This window comes from Dryobates pubescens, chromosome 16 (genome assembly GCF_014839835.1).
Source record: "Dryobates pubescens isolate bDryPub1 chromosome 16, bDryPub1.pri, whole genome shotgun sequence".
Taxonomy (NCBI): domain Eukaryota; kingdom Metazoa; phylum Chordata; class Aves; order Piciformes; family Picidae; genus Dryobates; species Dryobates pubescens.
The window spans coordinates 18,026,531-18,042,061 of record NC_071627.1 but is presented as its reverse complement, the minus strand read 5'-3'; the positions used below and the strand labels follow the sequence as shown (position 1 = coordinate 18,042,061).

The window sequence follows — 15,531 nt, the reverse complement described above, 5'->3', positions numbered from 1 at the left end:
GTGGGGGTCTGACAGCTGCAGTTCCAGCAGCATTTGAAGAGACACCTGGGGTGCGGGCGCTCAGCCTTTATTAGACACCAGCTGAACAGGGACAGCAGAAACTGGGTGGCCACAGGAGCGGTGGGTCAGGCATCTGGTGCCAGCTCTTAGAGCCGGGTGGCACTGTGCAGGGGCAGGTGAGGGGAGCCCAGACAGACAGTGGGGCTGGGCACCTCCTCGATGTAGGAGAGTGCAGTGTTGTCCAGCCCCAGCCTGGCCTTGTCACGGGGCGGACCCTCGCGCTCCTCCCAGCCCTCGGGGCTGCGGCAGCGGTCAGTACAGCAGAGGGTGGCCTGGGTGATGAGCTGGTCAAGGGGCTGCAGTGAGTGCATCCAGGCAGGGAGGAAATCCCAAGTCTGCAGCCATTTGGGCAAGCGGCCGGGGCTGCGTGCCTGCAGCGCGTTCACCAGCCCCACAAAGAAGAAGAGGCTGAGGAAGGGTGCTCCCACCCCCACCAGTGCCTGCCAGCCCGCCATGGAGATGCCAAAGATGAGGGAAGGCAGCAGGAGGAAGCAGACGATGAGGTACAGCACAGCAAACCAGCGATACTTGGCTGTGCGCTCGCCCAGCGCCTTGGCCATGCGGATGGGCAGGCGGGTGAAGGGCAGTGGGTACCACAGCAGGATACCAGAGATGTTGAAGAAGAAGTGGCAGAGTGCAATCTGCAGGGATGGTATCCCTGTCAGACCAGGCACATGGGCTTCCCCCAGCCCCTGCCTCGCCCAGTGCCCCCTGCCAGTCCAGCCATGGGCCGGGCTGCCTGTACCTGGAAGGAGCTGGCTAGCTTGTCCCCTGGACTGGCCAGGGCAGCCAGGATGGCAGTGGTGGTTGTGCCGATGTTGGAGCCCAGGGTCAGTGGGTAGGCACGTTCAATGCTGATCACTCCCAGGCCTGCAAGAGAGGCACCCCATCCCATCCCATCCCATCCCATCCCATCCCATCCCATCCCATCCCATCCCATCCCATCCCATCCCATCCTCCCCACCACTGCCATCCGTGTGCTCTCCCAGGAGGCATGATTCTGCACACCTGAGCACTCTAGAACCCACTGGCCATCATAATCACAGGGCCAGAGGATGATCAGAGGGCTGGAGCACCTCTCCTATGAGGACAGACTGAAAGAGTTGGAGCTGTTCAGTCTGGAGAAAAGGCTCTGAGGTGACCTTATTGTGGTCTTCCAGTATCTGAAGGGGGCATACAAGAAGGCTGGGGAGGGACTTCTTAGGATATCAGGTAGTGATAGGACTAGGGGGAATGGAATGAAGCTGGAGGCGGGGAGATTCAGGCTGGACGTGAGGAAGAAGTTCTTCACCATGAGAGTGGTGAAGCCCTGGTTGTCCAGGGAGGTGGTTGAGGCCCCATCCCTGGAGGTATTTAAGACCAGGCTGGATGAGGCTCTTGCCAGCCTGATCTAGTGTGAGGTGTCCCTGCCCATGGCAGGGCGGTTGGAACTAGATGATCCTTGTGGTCCCTTCCAACCCTGACTGATACTATGATTCTATAACGGGGAACCATTACATGGCAAGGGATTAGGCATGGGTGAGACTCACCAATCAGGGGTGTGATGGCTGAGGTGAAGACAGAGCTGCTCTGTACCACAAAGGTCATCCCAGCGCCCACCACCATGGCGAAGTATCCAGTGAGCCAGCTGAGTGGGTGTGGGAGGTCTGCCACAGCATGGCCATGGGCACAGGCATGGACACAAACATGGACATGGGTATGGACATATTAGATGGCAGCAGCCCTGAGCTCTTACATAGTGCTGGGGAAGGGTCTGTGGGATGAGGCTCTGGGTATGGAGTCAAGCTGTGGGTATGGAGTCAAGCTGTAGGTATGGGGCCCAAGCTGGTGGCCAGGATGGCTGGGGAAAGAGGACTTGGACACCAGAAGAACATGACAGCCATAAGCTGAGTGGGAATCAGGGACAGGAAGTGGGCATGGGGGGCCAGGCAGGGATGGGGGTTAGAGATAGCCAGGGGATGGCAAGCAGAGATGGGGATGAGTTGCCATGGGGCAGACAGGGTCCCATCCCACTCACCAGTGTTGATGACCTTCTGGATGGCTTTGGCCACCTGCCCCTTGAGCAGTGAGTTGAGGAGTTTGACCAGGAGGATGAGGCAGGTGCAGAGCACGATGAGGGACCCAGCCAGCAGCACCAGCCCCACAGCCAGGTCAGGCAGCGGTGTGTCGGTGAAGAGGTGCTCGCCTGCCCCACAGCATGGCTGGGCGAGGGGCTGAGGCCAGCCTGGCCCCGCTCACAAACCTGGCCCTGCCCCAGACAGCCCCACACCTGGATCCCAGCACCAACACCTCCCAGTTCTGCCCCCATTGTGGCTCCAGTCCAATGCCCAGGACCTCTCCATCCCGCATACAGCCTCCCATCCCTGCCTGCACCTCCCCAGCCCTTCAGCCCCCAGCCTTGCCCAAGCCCCCTGCACCCACTCACACTTCTGCCTGGTGACATTGTGGAGGCTCTCGATGCCCTTAGTGCTGCAGTGGCCAAGGCCTGTGCAGTTTGGAGGGGACCCAAGCCCCACAGTGGCCATCTGCAGGGAGAGGATGAGCTGCAGCTGGCTCCACAGTGTCCTTGGCCAGCCTCTGCCTACTACCCTCTATGGGATCATTTGGTGGCCCCAGCAGGGCCATGAACCTCACCTGTGGGGATGTGGGGCCACACCAGACACGGATGAGGCTTCGGTTGCGCAGGCTCTCATCCCCAGTTGCAATGCCTGTGATCACTGACTTGTCCAACTGCAACAACACAAGTGTTGGAGAGGTCCTTTGGGGGCTGAGAGCACCCACAACCTGGGGACATCTTCACTGGGATGGGAGAGGGGTCAGCCTGGGGATGCTTGAATACAAATACTGTGAAAGGGACGCTAGTGCTGGGGACATCTCCACTAGCACAGGGGACACCTGTGCTGGAGGACCACCACCATCCTGGAGACACCAGCCTGATGGACACCATGGGTGAGGATACCTGGATGATTAGCTTGGTGAAGGGCTCCGTGATGATCTTCAGCAGGTCAGGAGCATCCTTCCCACTGCGGATGTTGAAGGTGGCCACAACCAGGCGGGTGACATGGTGCAGGTACCCACTCACCACCTCCAGGGGCAGCAGAACCAGCACCGACAGCCAGTTGAAGCAGTCATGCACTGTGGCACCGGCAAAGGCCCTGTGCAGAGGAGCCTGTCAGCATGGGATAGCCCCGGGGAGCAGCCTCCAGGCCCTTGAGCCCCCTCTGCCTCAACCAGCTCTCACCGTTTGAACTCACTGCGGTCACCAGCCTGCATGAGGGCCACAATGGTGTTGGTGACAGAGGTGCCAATGTTGGAGCCCATGATGATGGGGATGGCAGAGCGCACCTCCAGCACTGGAGACAGAGACATGCACTAGCCCAGCATGGCCCACCTCAGGGTGACCCCATCTGGCCACCCTGTCCCCCTGATTCAGGTCCCCAGGAGCCATGCAGGCACACTCATGTCCTGCAGGCACACTCACGCCCTGAGGAGACCATGCTGACAATGATGGAGGTGGAGGTGGAGGAGCTCTGCACCAGCACGGTCACCAGGATGCCCACCACCAGCCCGGCCACTGGGTTGGAAAGGATGGCATTGTCCTTGAAGATGTCCCCAGCCACTTTGCCTGCAAGAGAACATGAGTGGCAGGGTGCTGCCGTGGTGGGTACCACCAGTCATCCAGGCATCCCTGCCATCCTACCTCCGGCCAGCTGGAAGGCAGAGCTGAGCACGTCCAGGGAGCACACGAAGAGATACAGGAACCCGAACATCAGGGGCACCTTGAGAAGGGAGACACAGATGGACTGGACCCTGGTCCAGCACCCCAGCTCTGCACAAGACAAGAGAGAGTGTTAAACACCAGCTGCAGCAAGGGCCTGGCTCCCTGGGCTCTTGTAACCCTTATGCCATCCTCCCATGACTCTGGCAGGATGGGGTTTGTGTCCCCAGATGTGCCACCACTCCCCAGGTCCCCTCCATCTCCTCCCACTGTGGAGTGTCTTCTGATGACCACTCTCATTGCCCCTCAGCTCTGCCCTTGGCATCCCAGGGAGCTGACAGTGTCTGTGGCCAGCTGGGGTGCCAGCATGAAGATTGCACCACTGGCTAGCAGGGGCAAATTTCTGCCAGTCCCAGGGCCAAAGTTGGAGCTCTCCTAGCACCCCACAGTTCTGGCACCCCCACCCCCCCCGGTACCTCTGGCATGTCCCTGAAGTGCTCCCCAACATGGGTGCTGTGTGCCCACTCCCTGGGGGTCTCACCTGGCTTCTGCAGCTCCTCCAAGCCCAGCCGGGGCCCTTGCCAGGGCAATGCATCCAGCTCATACCGCTCCCTGCCCTCACCCAGGCGCCCTGGGGAGCCAGGGCAGGGGTAGCCATGGTCAGGGCAAGGCACTGCACTGACGGTGAAGGGGCAGGTGTGGGCACCCGGCAGCCGGTGCAGAGCTGGGGAGAGCAGGCACCTGTGTTACAGCCCCATCCTTGCAGGGACCGCCCTGCAGAGGAGGGCCGGGCACCATCTGGGCCGGCGTCTGGCCAGAAGCAGAGCTGGTCAGCAGAGCAAGGAAGAGGAGGACAGGGGACACCTACCTTGCGGGCTGGGGCAGTAGGCAAACTGGGGCCCATGCACCACCCTTCCTCCCCGCACTGGGCAGCGGGGCAGGGCTGGGCTCTCTCTCCGGTAGGGCAGCATCACTCCTGTTGGGGCTGGGCAGAGGTGGCTGTGTGTCACCATGGCAAAGCCACAGCTGCACTGCACTAACAACCGTTGGCCCCCTGGATCCCTGTGGTGCTGGCACCACTAAGGAGCACCACTCCATCACCCAATGGTCCCCTGGGTGGTGGCCCAACCACCACCATGCCCCCCTAGCGAGCCCAGGACCCTGCTCACCTGGGGCTGGCCAGGTACTCAGGACAGCTCTATGTCTTCATGCCACATCCTCACCTCCCTCCAGCGAAGTGGCCCATGGGGCACTGTGGCCCTTTATATTCACACCAAGAGCAAAGTCTAAGGAGCCTCGCATTGCCCCTCACCTCCACTCCATGCTCACCTCCTCCCCAGACATTCCTGCAGTTAATGGGTAACCTCCTGACGTCCCATGTCAGCTGTGGCTCTGGGGTGGGCTGGGGCACGTGCCCTGGGGTACAATGCTCCCTGCATACATCCCTACCTGCCGAAGCTTGGCATCGCCCCTGGCTAAGTGGCAGTCAGTGGGGTGCAAAGCAAAGCAGGGACAGTGCTGGAGCCAAGTGCCCAAGGGGTGATGCCAGAGCAGCCTCAGCTATCCATCACTTGGTGCCAGGTCCTTCATCCCCTGCATGAGAGGAGGAGGAGGAGGAGGAGGGCGCCATACTGATGCCTTCATGGTGTCTCAGACTGGGGATTAGGCCATGCACATATCCACCATCCCTGGAGCCATCTAAGCATTGGCCATGAGGAGCTTGGCTCTGCCCAGGGCATGCACCATCCTCACCACTGGAGCATTGGTAGTGGGTTATGTCGGCATCAGTGCAGTCTGTGTCCTGTCACTGGTAGTGATGGTGGCATATGGTCTGGCCTTACCCATGTCAGCAACTCAGCACAGAGCAGCTGGCAGTGCTGTGAGGGCTTCATGGGACAAAAGCCCACATCTTACCAGCATGCACGATGCCAGGATGGGCAGGAGTGGAGCAACGTCAGCATTCCATCACCATCTCCTCAGTGCCATTTATCATTACCTGCTGTTCGTGCACCCCCAGCCAAGTTTCCGTCCACCCACAAGGTGCCTGGGCATCTGCCCAGGGGAGATACAGGGGTCAAAGGCCTCTCCAGCCTTGGTGCCTGTTGGGAGCTAGCACTGATGAACCATGTGGCTGCCACATCCCCAACCCTCTGGGATCGAGTGCTCCCAGGATCCAACACCATGGACAAGCCATCTGCAATGGTATGGAGACAGGGGAGATCCCTTGGGTGCCCCAGGGTGCTTGAGGACAACCTGGGGGCATCCCTGCCACTACTGGAGCATTACTGAGCCTCCTCTGAGTCACAAACCAATGGAGCTTAATGCCCAGGAGGTGCCACAGCAGATGATATGTCCTGGGGACTCTTCTGGCCAGAGGGTGCAGCTAGTGGCACCAACAGAGCACTGTGCCAGGTTGTGGTGGGCAGGTGGCTGGTGTCCGCATTTGCCCCATGACTGAGGGCTCTTGGCCAGCTGCCCCCACAATCATTAACCCAGTGAGGCCCTGGCAGCCCCAGCTATCACTCATTGACAGGGTCAGGGCTGAAGTCCTTGGCCGTGCTGGCCCCGCAGCTTCCCCTACACCATCATCAGTGCTGGGAAAACAAGCTCCTGGCAGTGCCCCTTGATGTCGGTCAGGGTGGCACTGGAGCCAAGGGCTGGCTCCAGCCCTGCCTTGGCCCCAGGGGTGCTCTGTGGTGTATGGACGGGCTGAGGGAACATTGCTGCTGGGAAAAGCACCATCTGGCCTTGATGGCAGAGGAAGGAGAGGGACATGCATCCAGGCAATGCTCTTTATTTCCCCCGGTTTCACACCACAGAAGGGACTTTGCAGCACCACAGAGACACAGGGGAGCTCTGACTGTGGCTGTAGGGCTGCAGCTGGCTGCAGCGGCATGGGGCTGGGTGGCCATGCCCCCTGTCCCTGGGCAAACCCCAGGGCAGTGGTGATGCAGCAGTGACCCAGGGTACAGCCAGGAAGGGCCACAGCACACACAGATGATGGAGGGATCTCCTGGCTGCTATCAGGGGGCTGTCTCCATTGCAGACTGGCTCTGGGACCAGCAGCATGGGCTGCTGGGGATGGATACCTGCAGGGAATGCCCAGGTCTGGCAAGAGCTGGACTCAAAGTTACAGACTGGCACAGCTGCAAGCAGGGATGCCAGGCTATGCACATGCTGGTAACCACAGACTGAGCTGAGATGCTCAGCACCCAAGGTGCTGCATTCCTCTGAAAGCAGCCAGGCCTGACCTTGAGGACCGAGCACCTGCAGTCCCATCTGGGCTGAGGCAGGGAACCTAGGGGAATCTGCTCCTGAAGTTACCTCAGAAGCTGCCCAAGCAGGAGAAGGAAGGCTTCTTTGGCACAACCTGCTGGCTCTGCCTCTGCCTGCTTGGGGCAGGACCCATGTGCCCTGTTCCATAGTGGCAGTGCTATTGTGGCAGGATCAGGCCCAGCCCCACTCACTCAAGGCAGCTGGTAACAACTTGCTCAGGGCACAGGCTGGCAGGGCTGTGCTCACCCTTCCCTGGGAAGGGTAGACCACGTATCACTAACATGGACTAAATCTGGCCCTCAGCTCCAAACACACATTCTCCTGACCCTGCCTGCCCACAGCATCAGGGTTCAGGGCTGGAGCCTGCCTTCCCACCTCATCCACCCTCTCTATCCTGCACACCTGTCAGTCAGAAAGGGTGCATTGCTCACCTCAGCAGTCAGCGGAACTGTGCCAGCCTGGCCCAGGCATGATTTGCTGGGCAGAGAGCTCTGCTGCAAGCAGAGCAGGCAGAGGCACTGGGCAGGACAGTGCCAGGCATGTGTGGGATGCTGCAAAGTGCTTTGCAACGAGAGTTCAAACTATGTAGAGGATTCCCTTGATGTGCACCAGGATGTGAGCCCATCGAGGGGCATGGCAGCTGCTCAATCACTCACAGTGACACGACACAACAGTTTGGGACAGGATGTGGACGAATCTGCGGTCCAGGCGGTGTCGGCAGTGCAGGGCAGGGGCTGTCTGGGCCCTGTGTTGAACCCTGGCATGGCCTGGGGGTACCACGCACAGGGTGCAGATGTGCAGCAGGACTCATCGGAGCTCATGGTCGACCAGAGGCTGAGCTGGTGTGGGCTCTGTGGGCTGAGGATGGCCATTTCCCTCAGAGCCTGGGTGAGGGGCATGGGGCTGATCTGACCCCTCGCAGGTGCTGTCAGCCTGCTCAGGGAGCTGGAGGAAGTCAGGTAGGACTAGGTCCTCCTTGGAGAGCAGTCCACGCTGGTCATTGGCCCGGCAGCTCTGGGCACGATTCAGCAGCTCCACCAGCCCTGTGGGAAATGCAGGTCATGCACCTGAGCCCAGCACTCAGGCTCCTGTCCTAACACCCCTCCACCTGATGTGACCCTGAACATGTCCCAAGCTCAGCACCTTCACCTTCTCCCTGCAGAATGGAGGCCCTGTGGCCCTCATCCAGCGTTTTGCCCCATCCCCTCAGGTTTCAGACATGCTAGGTCTCACCTTCCAGGTCATATGTACGGCGGTTCAGGTTCATGGCAGCTGAAGACCGGGGCCGGGAAGAGGAGGAGGGCATCTCCCACAGTGTGTCAGGTTCTGCTTCTGTTGGGCTTCCCTCCTGCGATGAGCAGCCATGGCCTCAGCAATGGGGCAAGGAGGCAAGGAGGCATCGCTCCCCCAAACCACATTCCCATCACCCTCCTGCAGCCTGGCTCCCACCTCGGCACACACTGCCCAGACCCTCAGCATCTGCCAGCGTTGTAGCAAGGGCACATCTTCCCCACAGGCCATGGCAGCAGCTGTGGGATAATCTCTCACTGGGGTGGTTGGATCTTGAGCTCACCTCACTCTGGAGAGGGGAGGGAGCAGCTGCAGCCTCGGAGCTTTCTGTCATTCTCATGCCTGCAAGGTAAGTGATGCTCAGCACCCCATGCCAGCACCCTGGTCCCAGCCTGGATGGTGACAGGATGGAACTCATCCTGAGGAGCAGGAGCCATGAGCAGCAGAAAGCAGCCTGGCCTTCTGAGAACACTGGCTGCATGCATGGCTTGGCAGGGAAGACACTTTACCTGCTGGCGTTTCCAGGACAAGTTTCTGAGCAGCCACTGTGCTGACCAGCTTCTCCAGGTCCAGGGTGGCCATCTCGCCTTGCTGCAATGGGAAGAGCCAGATAGTGTCACACTCACTGCAAAGGCAGCCATGCTGTGGACCTCCCCAGCCAGACCCTGTCAAGTCACAAGCACAGTGCAGAGCCCACAGCGCTGAGTGCAGCCCATCTCAAACACCAGTGGCTCTCCGTGAGCCCATGGGCTGCCCCCAGTGTGGACCACTGCTCTCCATCACCTGGTCATTCCCAGCAACCCCTGGCCCAAGCCTGAAAGGCAGTGGGGGCCATGCCCACTGAGGAGTGAGTCCTCACCCGCCGCAGTAGCACCAGCTTCATGCTCATGCCATACTTCCCCAACACAGGCTGCAGTGCTTCCCGGATGCACTTGGTTGACTTCGCTGTGATGCGGATGGTCTTATGGAGGGAGGAGATTTCCAGGCTGCAGTGGGGGGAGAAGAGGCTGTCTGCAGGAAAGCAGAGACAGGACAGGCAGCGGCAGAGCTGGGGTGTTCAGGACTGCCTGGGGGGTTGGGGGTTGGGCACTGTGGGTGGTCATGTTTGAATCAGACTGGACACATGTGGGCAACAGCATCAGTCCCAAAGCTCTTACTCACTCAAAGCTGATCCTGTTCTCCAGCTTTACCTCCTGGTCTGCCAACACGGAGCACTCCTGGTCCAGTACCAGTGCTTTCTGCAAGAGCAAACCATTAGGAGAGACCAAGCAGAGCACTGGATGCTCCTGGCCTGTGATGGTCTAGCTGGCAGGATCCCTCTCTCCCCCTGCCTGCCCTACCTGCTCATTGCCCACCAGGAAGACCTTGATGTCAGGAATGTTGAAGCCACGCTTCTCGCAGATGCCTGCCAGCATGTCCCGGATGGAGTGGCCAGGCCGGACAGAGGCCAGGGAGGCTGTGCCATCGGGCAGGTACACACAGCAGTACTTCATGGGCTTGCCTGGCAGCTCTGCCTCGCTGCCTCCCAGGCTCTTCCGATGGCCCTGCAGGAGGGATGCTGTGGGGTGAGCCCAGCAAGTGGCAGTGTGATGCCATGGGACTGGTGCAGTGATGACTCACCTCTGCCCAGGGGCTGGCAGTTGTGCTCGACGAGGAGAGGAAGCCCAGGTCCAGGCTGGCTGAGGAGTTGAGTGAGCCCTGAGACTCCCGCCACAGCATGGCGCTCCCACTGCCTTCTCGCCCCTCTAGGACAGACAGAGGGATAGTGGTGGGGACTGTGGACACCCTCCAGGGGTGACATAGCCCCTTTGCCACACTCAGCACAGCACCTACCTGCCCAGGAGGGCTCCCGCCGCTCTCCCTTCCTGAACGACCGACGGGGGCTGTGGTTGGCACCACTGCCTGCTGTCTCCACACCCAGCGGCAGGGACTTGCCCAACTTCAGCTTGGACTTCTGAGATGAATGGAAAAGCATCTCAGCATGGGGACATCTGAGGCTGTCCCTTCCCTTTCCTTGGTCCCTTGAATCCCTGTCTGTTCTAAGCCTGGGGTTGGGTTGGATTCAAGCAGTGGGTAAGGGACAGGTCCCCATCATTCCCTTCCCACTCCACTCACCTTGCTGAGGTCAGGTGGAGGGCTGCTGCTGCGGGAGTGGGGACGCAGGTCAGGCAGGGGCTGCCCCTGGCTTTCTGCCCTCAGGCAGGCCTGGTAGAGTGGGGATTTCACAAAGCGTGTGTAGCTGTCGAACTTCATCAGGTTAAAGATCTGCAAAGGGGAGGAGTGTGTGCTTTGTGTGCTTAAGAACCCTGCCCACCAGCAGCTCTCTCTGTCCACTGCCCCCCAGCATGACCCCATGGTGGCAGAAGTGATGTTAAGAGATCTGTGGGGCTGTCCCACGGCCCTCATCCTGTGGCTGAGTGGAGTATGTACCTGGAGCTGCTGGATGCGAAACATGTCTGGAGAGGGGGTGGCCAGCATGTCCTCCCCAATCCAGGCCTGCTTGTCAATATTCACAGGACTGACCGAGTGGCTGGAGAGAAACTCATCATAGATCCGCCGTGCCTCCTGGGCCAGCTAGGGAAGCAAGAGGGTCAGGTCATGACCGGGAACCTCCTCACTGCTACCTTGTAGGGAGCCCCTGGCTCACCTCACGAGAGACCCCAGCCTTCTCAGCCTCCCAGAACAGGGGTCTGCTGGGACACTGGGACATACAAGCATGACAGCCATGTCCACCTGTGCCCACGTCCCTCCCAGCAGATGCATGACACAGGCTCAGCCACACCACAGCTGTGCAGAGGCTGGTACCTGCTGTGTGTCGCTGGCTGGGATCTGCTGGAAGCGCTCGCATGCCTGCCAGAAGTAGACATTTTCAGCGCTGAACTCCTTCTTGAGGAACTCCTGTAGGGCAGAGAGCTGTTGGCCTGGCTGGTTCCGTGGCTGTGGGACAGCTGGTTGCCAATAACAGATGGGAGTGGGGACCAAAGTCTGGGCTGTGGTACTCACAGTGAAGTAGGTGACGGCCACGTGGTCCTGCAGCAGTGTTTCGAAGGATTCTGCCCAGCTGACCACTGACCCCTGTGTGGAGCTGCAGGTGGTTGGAGGTCCCGGCAAGCTGTTCACACTGTGGTTGCTGCCATGGGCCCTGGAAGTGTTTAACTCTGAGAGAAAAAAAGGGTCAGTTCTGGCTGCCTGAGTTTCCCCCAGTATTGCCAGCAGCCCTCTGTATCTACAGGAAGTTCATCCACCCCATCTCAGTTTGAGATGGTGAGCCCTCGGGTAAGGAATGAGAGGAGCATCACAGTGGCACTCTCAGCAAACTGAGTGCTGTTATGCCAAAGCTGGCACTTTCTGGCGTGACAACCCTTCCTGCCAGAGCTGCCTGTCCTCCCCTCTGTGTTGTGTTACTGTGACTCCATCTGTGACTCACCTCCCAGGAGAGCAAAGCCCATGCATGGGGAAAGCACCCAGCCCAGGCGAGAAGGGAAGGGGACATAGAAGGCACACAGCATGGAGGAAAGCTCAGAGTATGGGTAGAGGTGCCTGAACTTACCTTCTACATGTGGAAGGCACAGAAAATGTCATCCTCAGGACCCAACCCTGAGGAAACCCTCTCTCAGAGATACTCAAGGTTACCATGAATTCAAATGGAGTCCCTCTGTCAAACAGACAGAAGTTCCCAGGGGAGACCCCAGCTTTTGAACTGGTGAGCAACTGGGAACAGAGGGTCATTTGCAGGTGAAAGGGTATGAAAGCAGAGCTCTCCCAGAAAAGCCATCAGGAGCAGAGGAGGAAGCAGGCTGCTGCTTTGCTGAGCTCCCCACACTTCTCCTGTCCAAAACATGGCACAACTGTGCACACCCTGCATGTGCAGGTAAGAACATCAGCCACAGGTAGCCTGCACTAGAAGGATCCTGCGGCAGGGCTGAGGGAGGTGGATAGGCCATCTGAGATAACTGATGCACAATGAGACAGATGGAGACAGACTCCCTCAGGGAACCTGGGGCTGGCTGGTACCCAGGTTCTGCTTTCCCTGGGAAGCCCCTCAGCTTCCAGTACCCAAAGATGCCAGCTGAGCAGCCAGAAGGGAGGGACAGGCACAATGGGGCTGTGAGGGAGGGATGGGGGTGTATGGTGAGTCCCTGGCAGAGGGCTCAGCCCAGCACTGCGGCAGCCTGGCCGTGTACCCACCCATGGCACAGCCTGTGCCGATACAGGACATGGCTATCTGCTGGCTCCTACCCCCGTCACCAGGGTGGCTGAGCTTCCCACTTTCCTAAAAGATGATGCAGGCCTCCCATCCCAGAGCAAAGAGTAGCCTTACCTCCATCTGACACCGCTGGGCCCTGTAGGGGTGGAGAGAAGAGAGATAAGAGAGGCCACACTGTGCCTGCCAGCCCGGTGGAGCAGTACCCGGACAGGTGGCAGCATAAGGACAAGCCCAGTCCAAACCAAGGAGCAAGGTACACTGGCCACCAGCGAACACTGCTCTGCTGTTAGCTGTGACTGGAACAGCTGCCCCATGGCTGAGAGAGGCCATGATGGTCTCAACCCAGGGACAGCAAGTAGGAGTGGGGGTGCTACAAAGGGTGCACAGCTTTTCTCCCACCTCCCATGCCCTGGGGCCAAGCCAGCAACTGGAAAAGGGCAGATGCTGTCAGATGTAACCCTGCCACTGCCACTGCCCTGGGAGGAGAGAAGCAACCTCCCCGGCACAGGAAGAGGAGGGGAGGAGGGGAGGGAAGGAAGGACAACCACAACCCTAGGCAGGCAAACTGCCTGCTCCCTTCTTCCTTGGGACTTGGAACTTCTGGAGGGCACATTCCCCAAAACAGAGACCAGGTCTTGCCAGAGCTATCACTGAAGGACAGAGCAGAGCAGGGTGTCCTGCAGCACCCCCACCCCCTGGGCTGCCCCATATACCAGCCATGAGGATGAAATACCCCAGGACACACAGCAAGCAGGGCGATGGGCACAGCCTCTGTAGTCAAAGCCTGGCCAAGCACACCCTGCCTGGTGCTGCCTCTCATCACCCATCTGGGGCCACACAGAAGTGGTGCCCTTAACCTGGCTGAATAATGTCCCTCACCCTGCCAACCTCAGCTTGCCCTATACCCCCTGCTTGTGCCCATCCCAGCCCCACTGTCCCATTGCTGCCTGTTTCTGCTAACCCACCCCACATGCCCCTGCCATGCCCCTTACTCCAGGCCCACACATCCCAGCTCTGCCTGCCCATTACCCCAACCTACCTTGCCAGCTCCTTTATCTTCACCATCCATTTCTGCTGCCCACACCCACATAGCTCTGTCCTGCCTGTGCCATCCAGCTCCGCACATGCCGGTACTCCTGTTACCCCCTGCCCATATGTCACTGCTAGACCATTGCTTGACCCCAGTGCCATGCACTTAAAGTGAGATGCAAGTCCCACAAAGTCCTGCCTGCTTGTAACTCCAGCCCCATACATTCCTGCCTGCCTGCTACCCAACCCCATATACCACAGCCTGTCCTAATACTCCGCTGCATGTCTGTTGCTTCAGACGCCCAAGCCCCCTACTGCCCTGCATCCTCACATCTCCCATCTGTCCGTCACCCGCCCCACACCCTCTGCCTGTCTGGTACTCGGCCCTATACATCCCCCTGCCTGCCCAGTACCCAGCCCCACACCCTCCTGCCATCCCGGTGCCTGGCCCACACGTTCCTCTGCCTGCCCGTTATCCATTCCACACCTCTCCGCCTGCTCGGTGCCCTGTGCCATACATCCCTCTGCCTGGCCATTACCCGCTCCACACCCCTCTGCCTTCCCGGTGCTCGGCCCCACGCCGTGCCATGGGCGGGACGGCCCCGGGATGCGGGGACAGGCGCCCCGGGCGCGGCCGGGACTCACCATGCGGCCGTTGTGGACCAGCAGCAGCTTGGCCTTGCCCTGCATGTCTGGCACCCCTGGCCGAGCGCGCTACCGGCGCGGCCCGCGGCCCCGCAGCATCCCCGGCCGGCGGCGAAGCGCAGCTCTCCCGGCCCGGCCCGGCCCGGCGCTCCGCGGCACTACCGCTTTCGGCTGCCACAGGAAGTGTCGCCTTGGGAACTGAGACCGCAGCGGGGGGAGCGGAGCCGCCCTCCCGCCCCGCGCCGCCGCCGCCACCAGCCCAGGCACCGCCCCGGTGGGCACAGGCTGCAGCTCCGGGCCAGAAGCCGCCGCGACCCCGCCGTATCCCGGTCCCCATCCCTGTCTCCATCTGCATCCCCAGCCGTTACACCATCCCCATCTGCATCCCTCTTCCCATCTACATCCCCATCCTGATCCCCATCCCTATCTTCATCCGCACCCCAGTCCCCATCCCTGCTTCCATCTGCGTCCACATCCATGACACCATCCCCATCTGTATCCTTGTTTCCACCTTTATCTACAGCTCCATCCCACCCAGTTCCCATTACCAGCATGGCCTATGCCACCCTGATGTCCCCACCCAGTTGTTACCACTCCCAGCACCCTGGGCAGCCTGAAAGGGCTTCTCCTGAGTATTACAGCACCCCTGGGAAGGGGGGTGCAAGGCCAGGGAGGCATCAAGATGCCCAGCACACCACTCCACCAGCTTGGTGCTTCTTGCTGAACACACTGCTGCCTCCCAGCTCTATGTCAAGTGGTGGGTCCCAGACTGGCCCCCCACGGCTGTGCTGCTGCTTGCTGCTGGTGTTTGGGGTGAGCTGCCTGCACCCTAGACATTGTCAGAGGCTGTCAGAAAGGAATGGTGGATGTGCAGCTTGGAATCACCAAACCGATGCCTAAGCAGTTTTGCCCATCTCCTAAGGCTGGAGTTCCACGCTGATCAGCAACCACAAACCAGCTGAGGATATTCTGGCATATTTGTTAGGAAATATAAGTAACTAACAGTTACAGGATAAACCACAGAGCACCATGGCAACTCGCTCATGGAAATGCTAATAACTGGGATGTAAGGTGGGTGATTAACCTATCAAAAGCAGAACCCTAACATTAAGTTGGGTGCAGATCTGTGCAGAGAAAAATGAAATGTTCCCACAACGAACATGCACAAAAGCAGTGTGGCATTAGCAGCTGCAGCCCTGGCAGGGTCTCTGGGCAGGGGGTAGTGGAGGGTGGCTCCTCTGGTGGCTGGCCCCTCTGCCCCCTCAGAGCAGCACAGAGCAGCAGTGGGGTGGGGGACAACCATGCT

The 15,531-nt window shown here is 59.8% G+C and overlaps 2 protein-coding genes across 2 annotated transcripts; both read right to left on the bottom strand.

The window, feature by feature from the left end:
* Nucleotides 1-116: 116 nt before the first annotated feature.
* On the bottom strand, nucleotides 117-4,773 carry SLC34A1 (solute carrier family 34 member 1). Its single transcript, XM_054168360.1, has 12 exons — nucleotides 4,647-4,773; nucleotides 4,320-4,502; nucleotides 3,761-3,889; nucleotides 3,542-3,685; nucleotides 3,302-3,413; nucleotides 3,020-3,215; nucleotides 2,695-2,790; nucleotides 2,486-2,585; nucleotides 2,078-2,245; nucleotides 1,590-1,706; nucleotides 806-930; nucleotides 117-701 (listed from the first exon to the last, which is right to left on the bottom strand). The coding sequence occupies exons 1-12, from the start codon at nucleotides 4,747-4,749 to the stop codon at nucleotides 147-149; spliced, it is 2,028 nt and encodes a 675-aa protein (XP_054024335.1). The 5' UTR covers nucleotides 4,750-4,773; the 3' UTR covers nucleotides 117-146.
* Nucleotides 4,774-6,556: 1,783 nt separating this feature from the next.
* Nucleotides 6,557-14,401, bottom strand: RGS14 (regulator of G protein signaling 14). Its single transcript, XM_054168498.1, has 15 exons — nucleotides 14,226-14,401; nucleotides 12,666-12,687; nucleotides 11,348-11,502; nucleotides 11,150-11,242; nucleotides 10,775-10,918; nucleotides 10,460-10,609; nucleotides 10,178-10,298; nucleotides 9,965-10,089; nucleotides 9,685-9,888; nucleotides 9,506-9,582; nucleotides 9,204-9,330; nucleotides 8,854-8,935; nucleotides 8,628-8,686; nucleotides 8,288-8,402; nucleotides 6,557-8,097 (listed from the first exon to the last, which is right to left on the bottom strand). The coding sequence occupies exons 1-15, from the start codon at nucleotides 14,268-14,270 to the stop codon at nucleotides 7,862-7,864; spliced, it is 1,755 nt and encodes a 584-aa protein (XP_054024473.1). The 5' UTR covers nucleotides 14,271-14,401; the 3' UTR covers nucleotides 6,557-7,861.
* Between the last annotated feature and the right edge of the window lie 1,130 nt (nucleotides 14,402-15,531).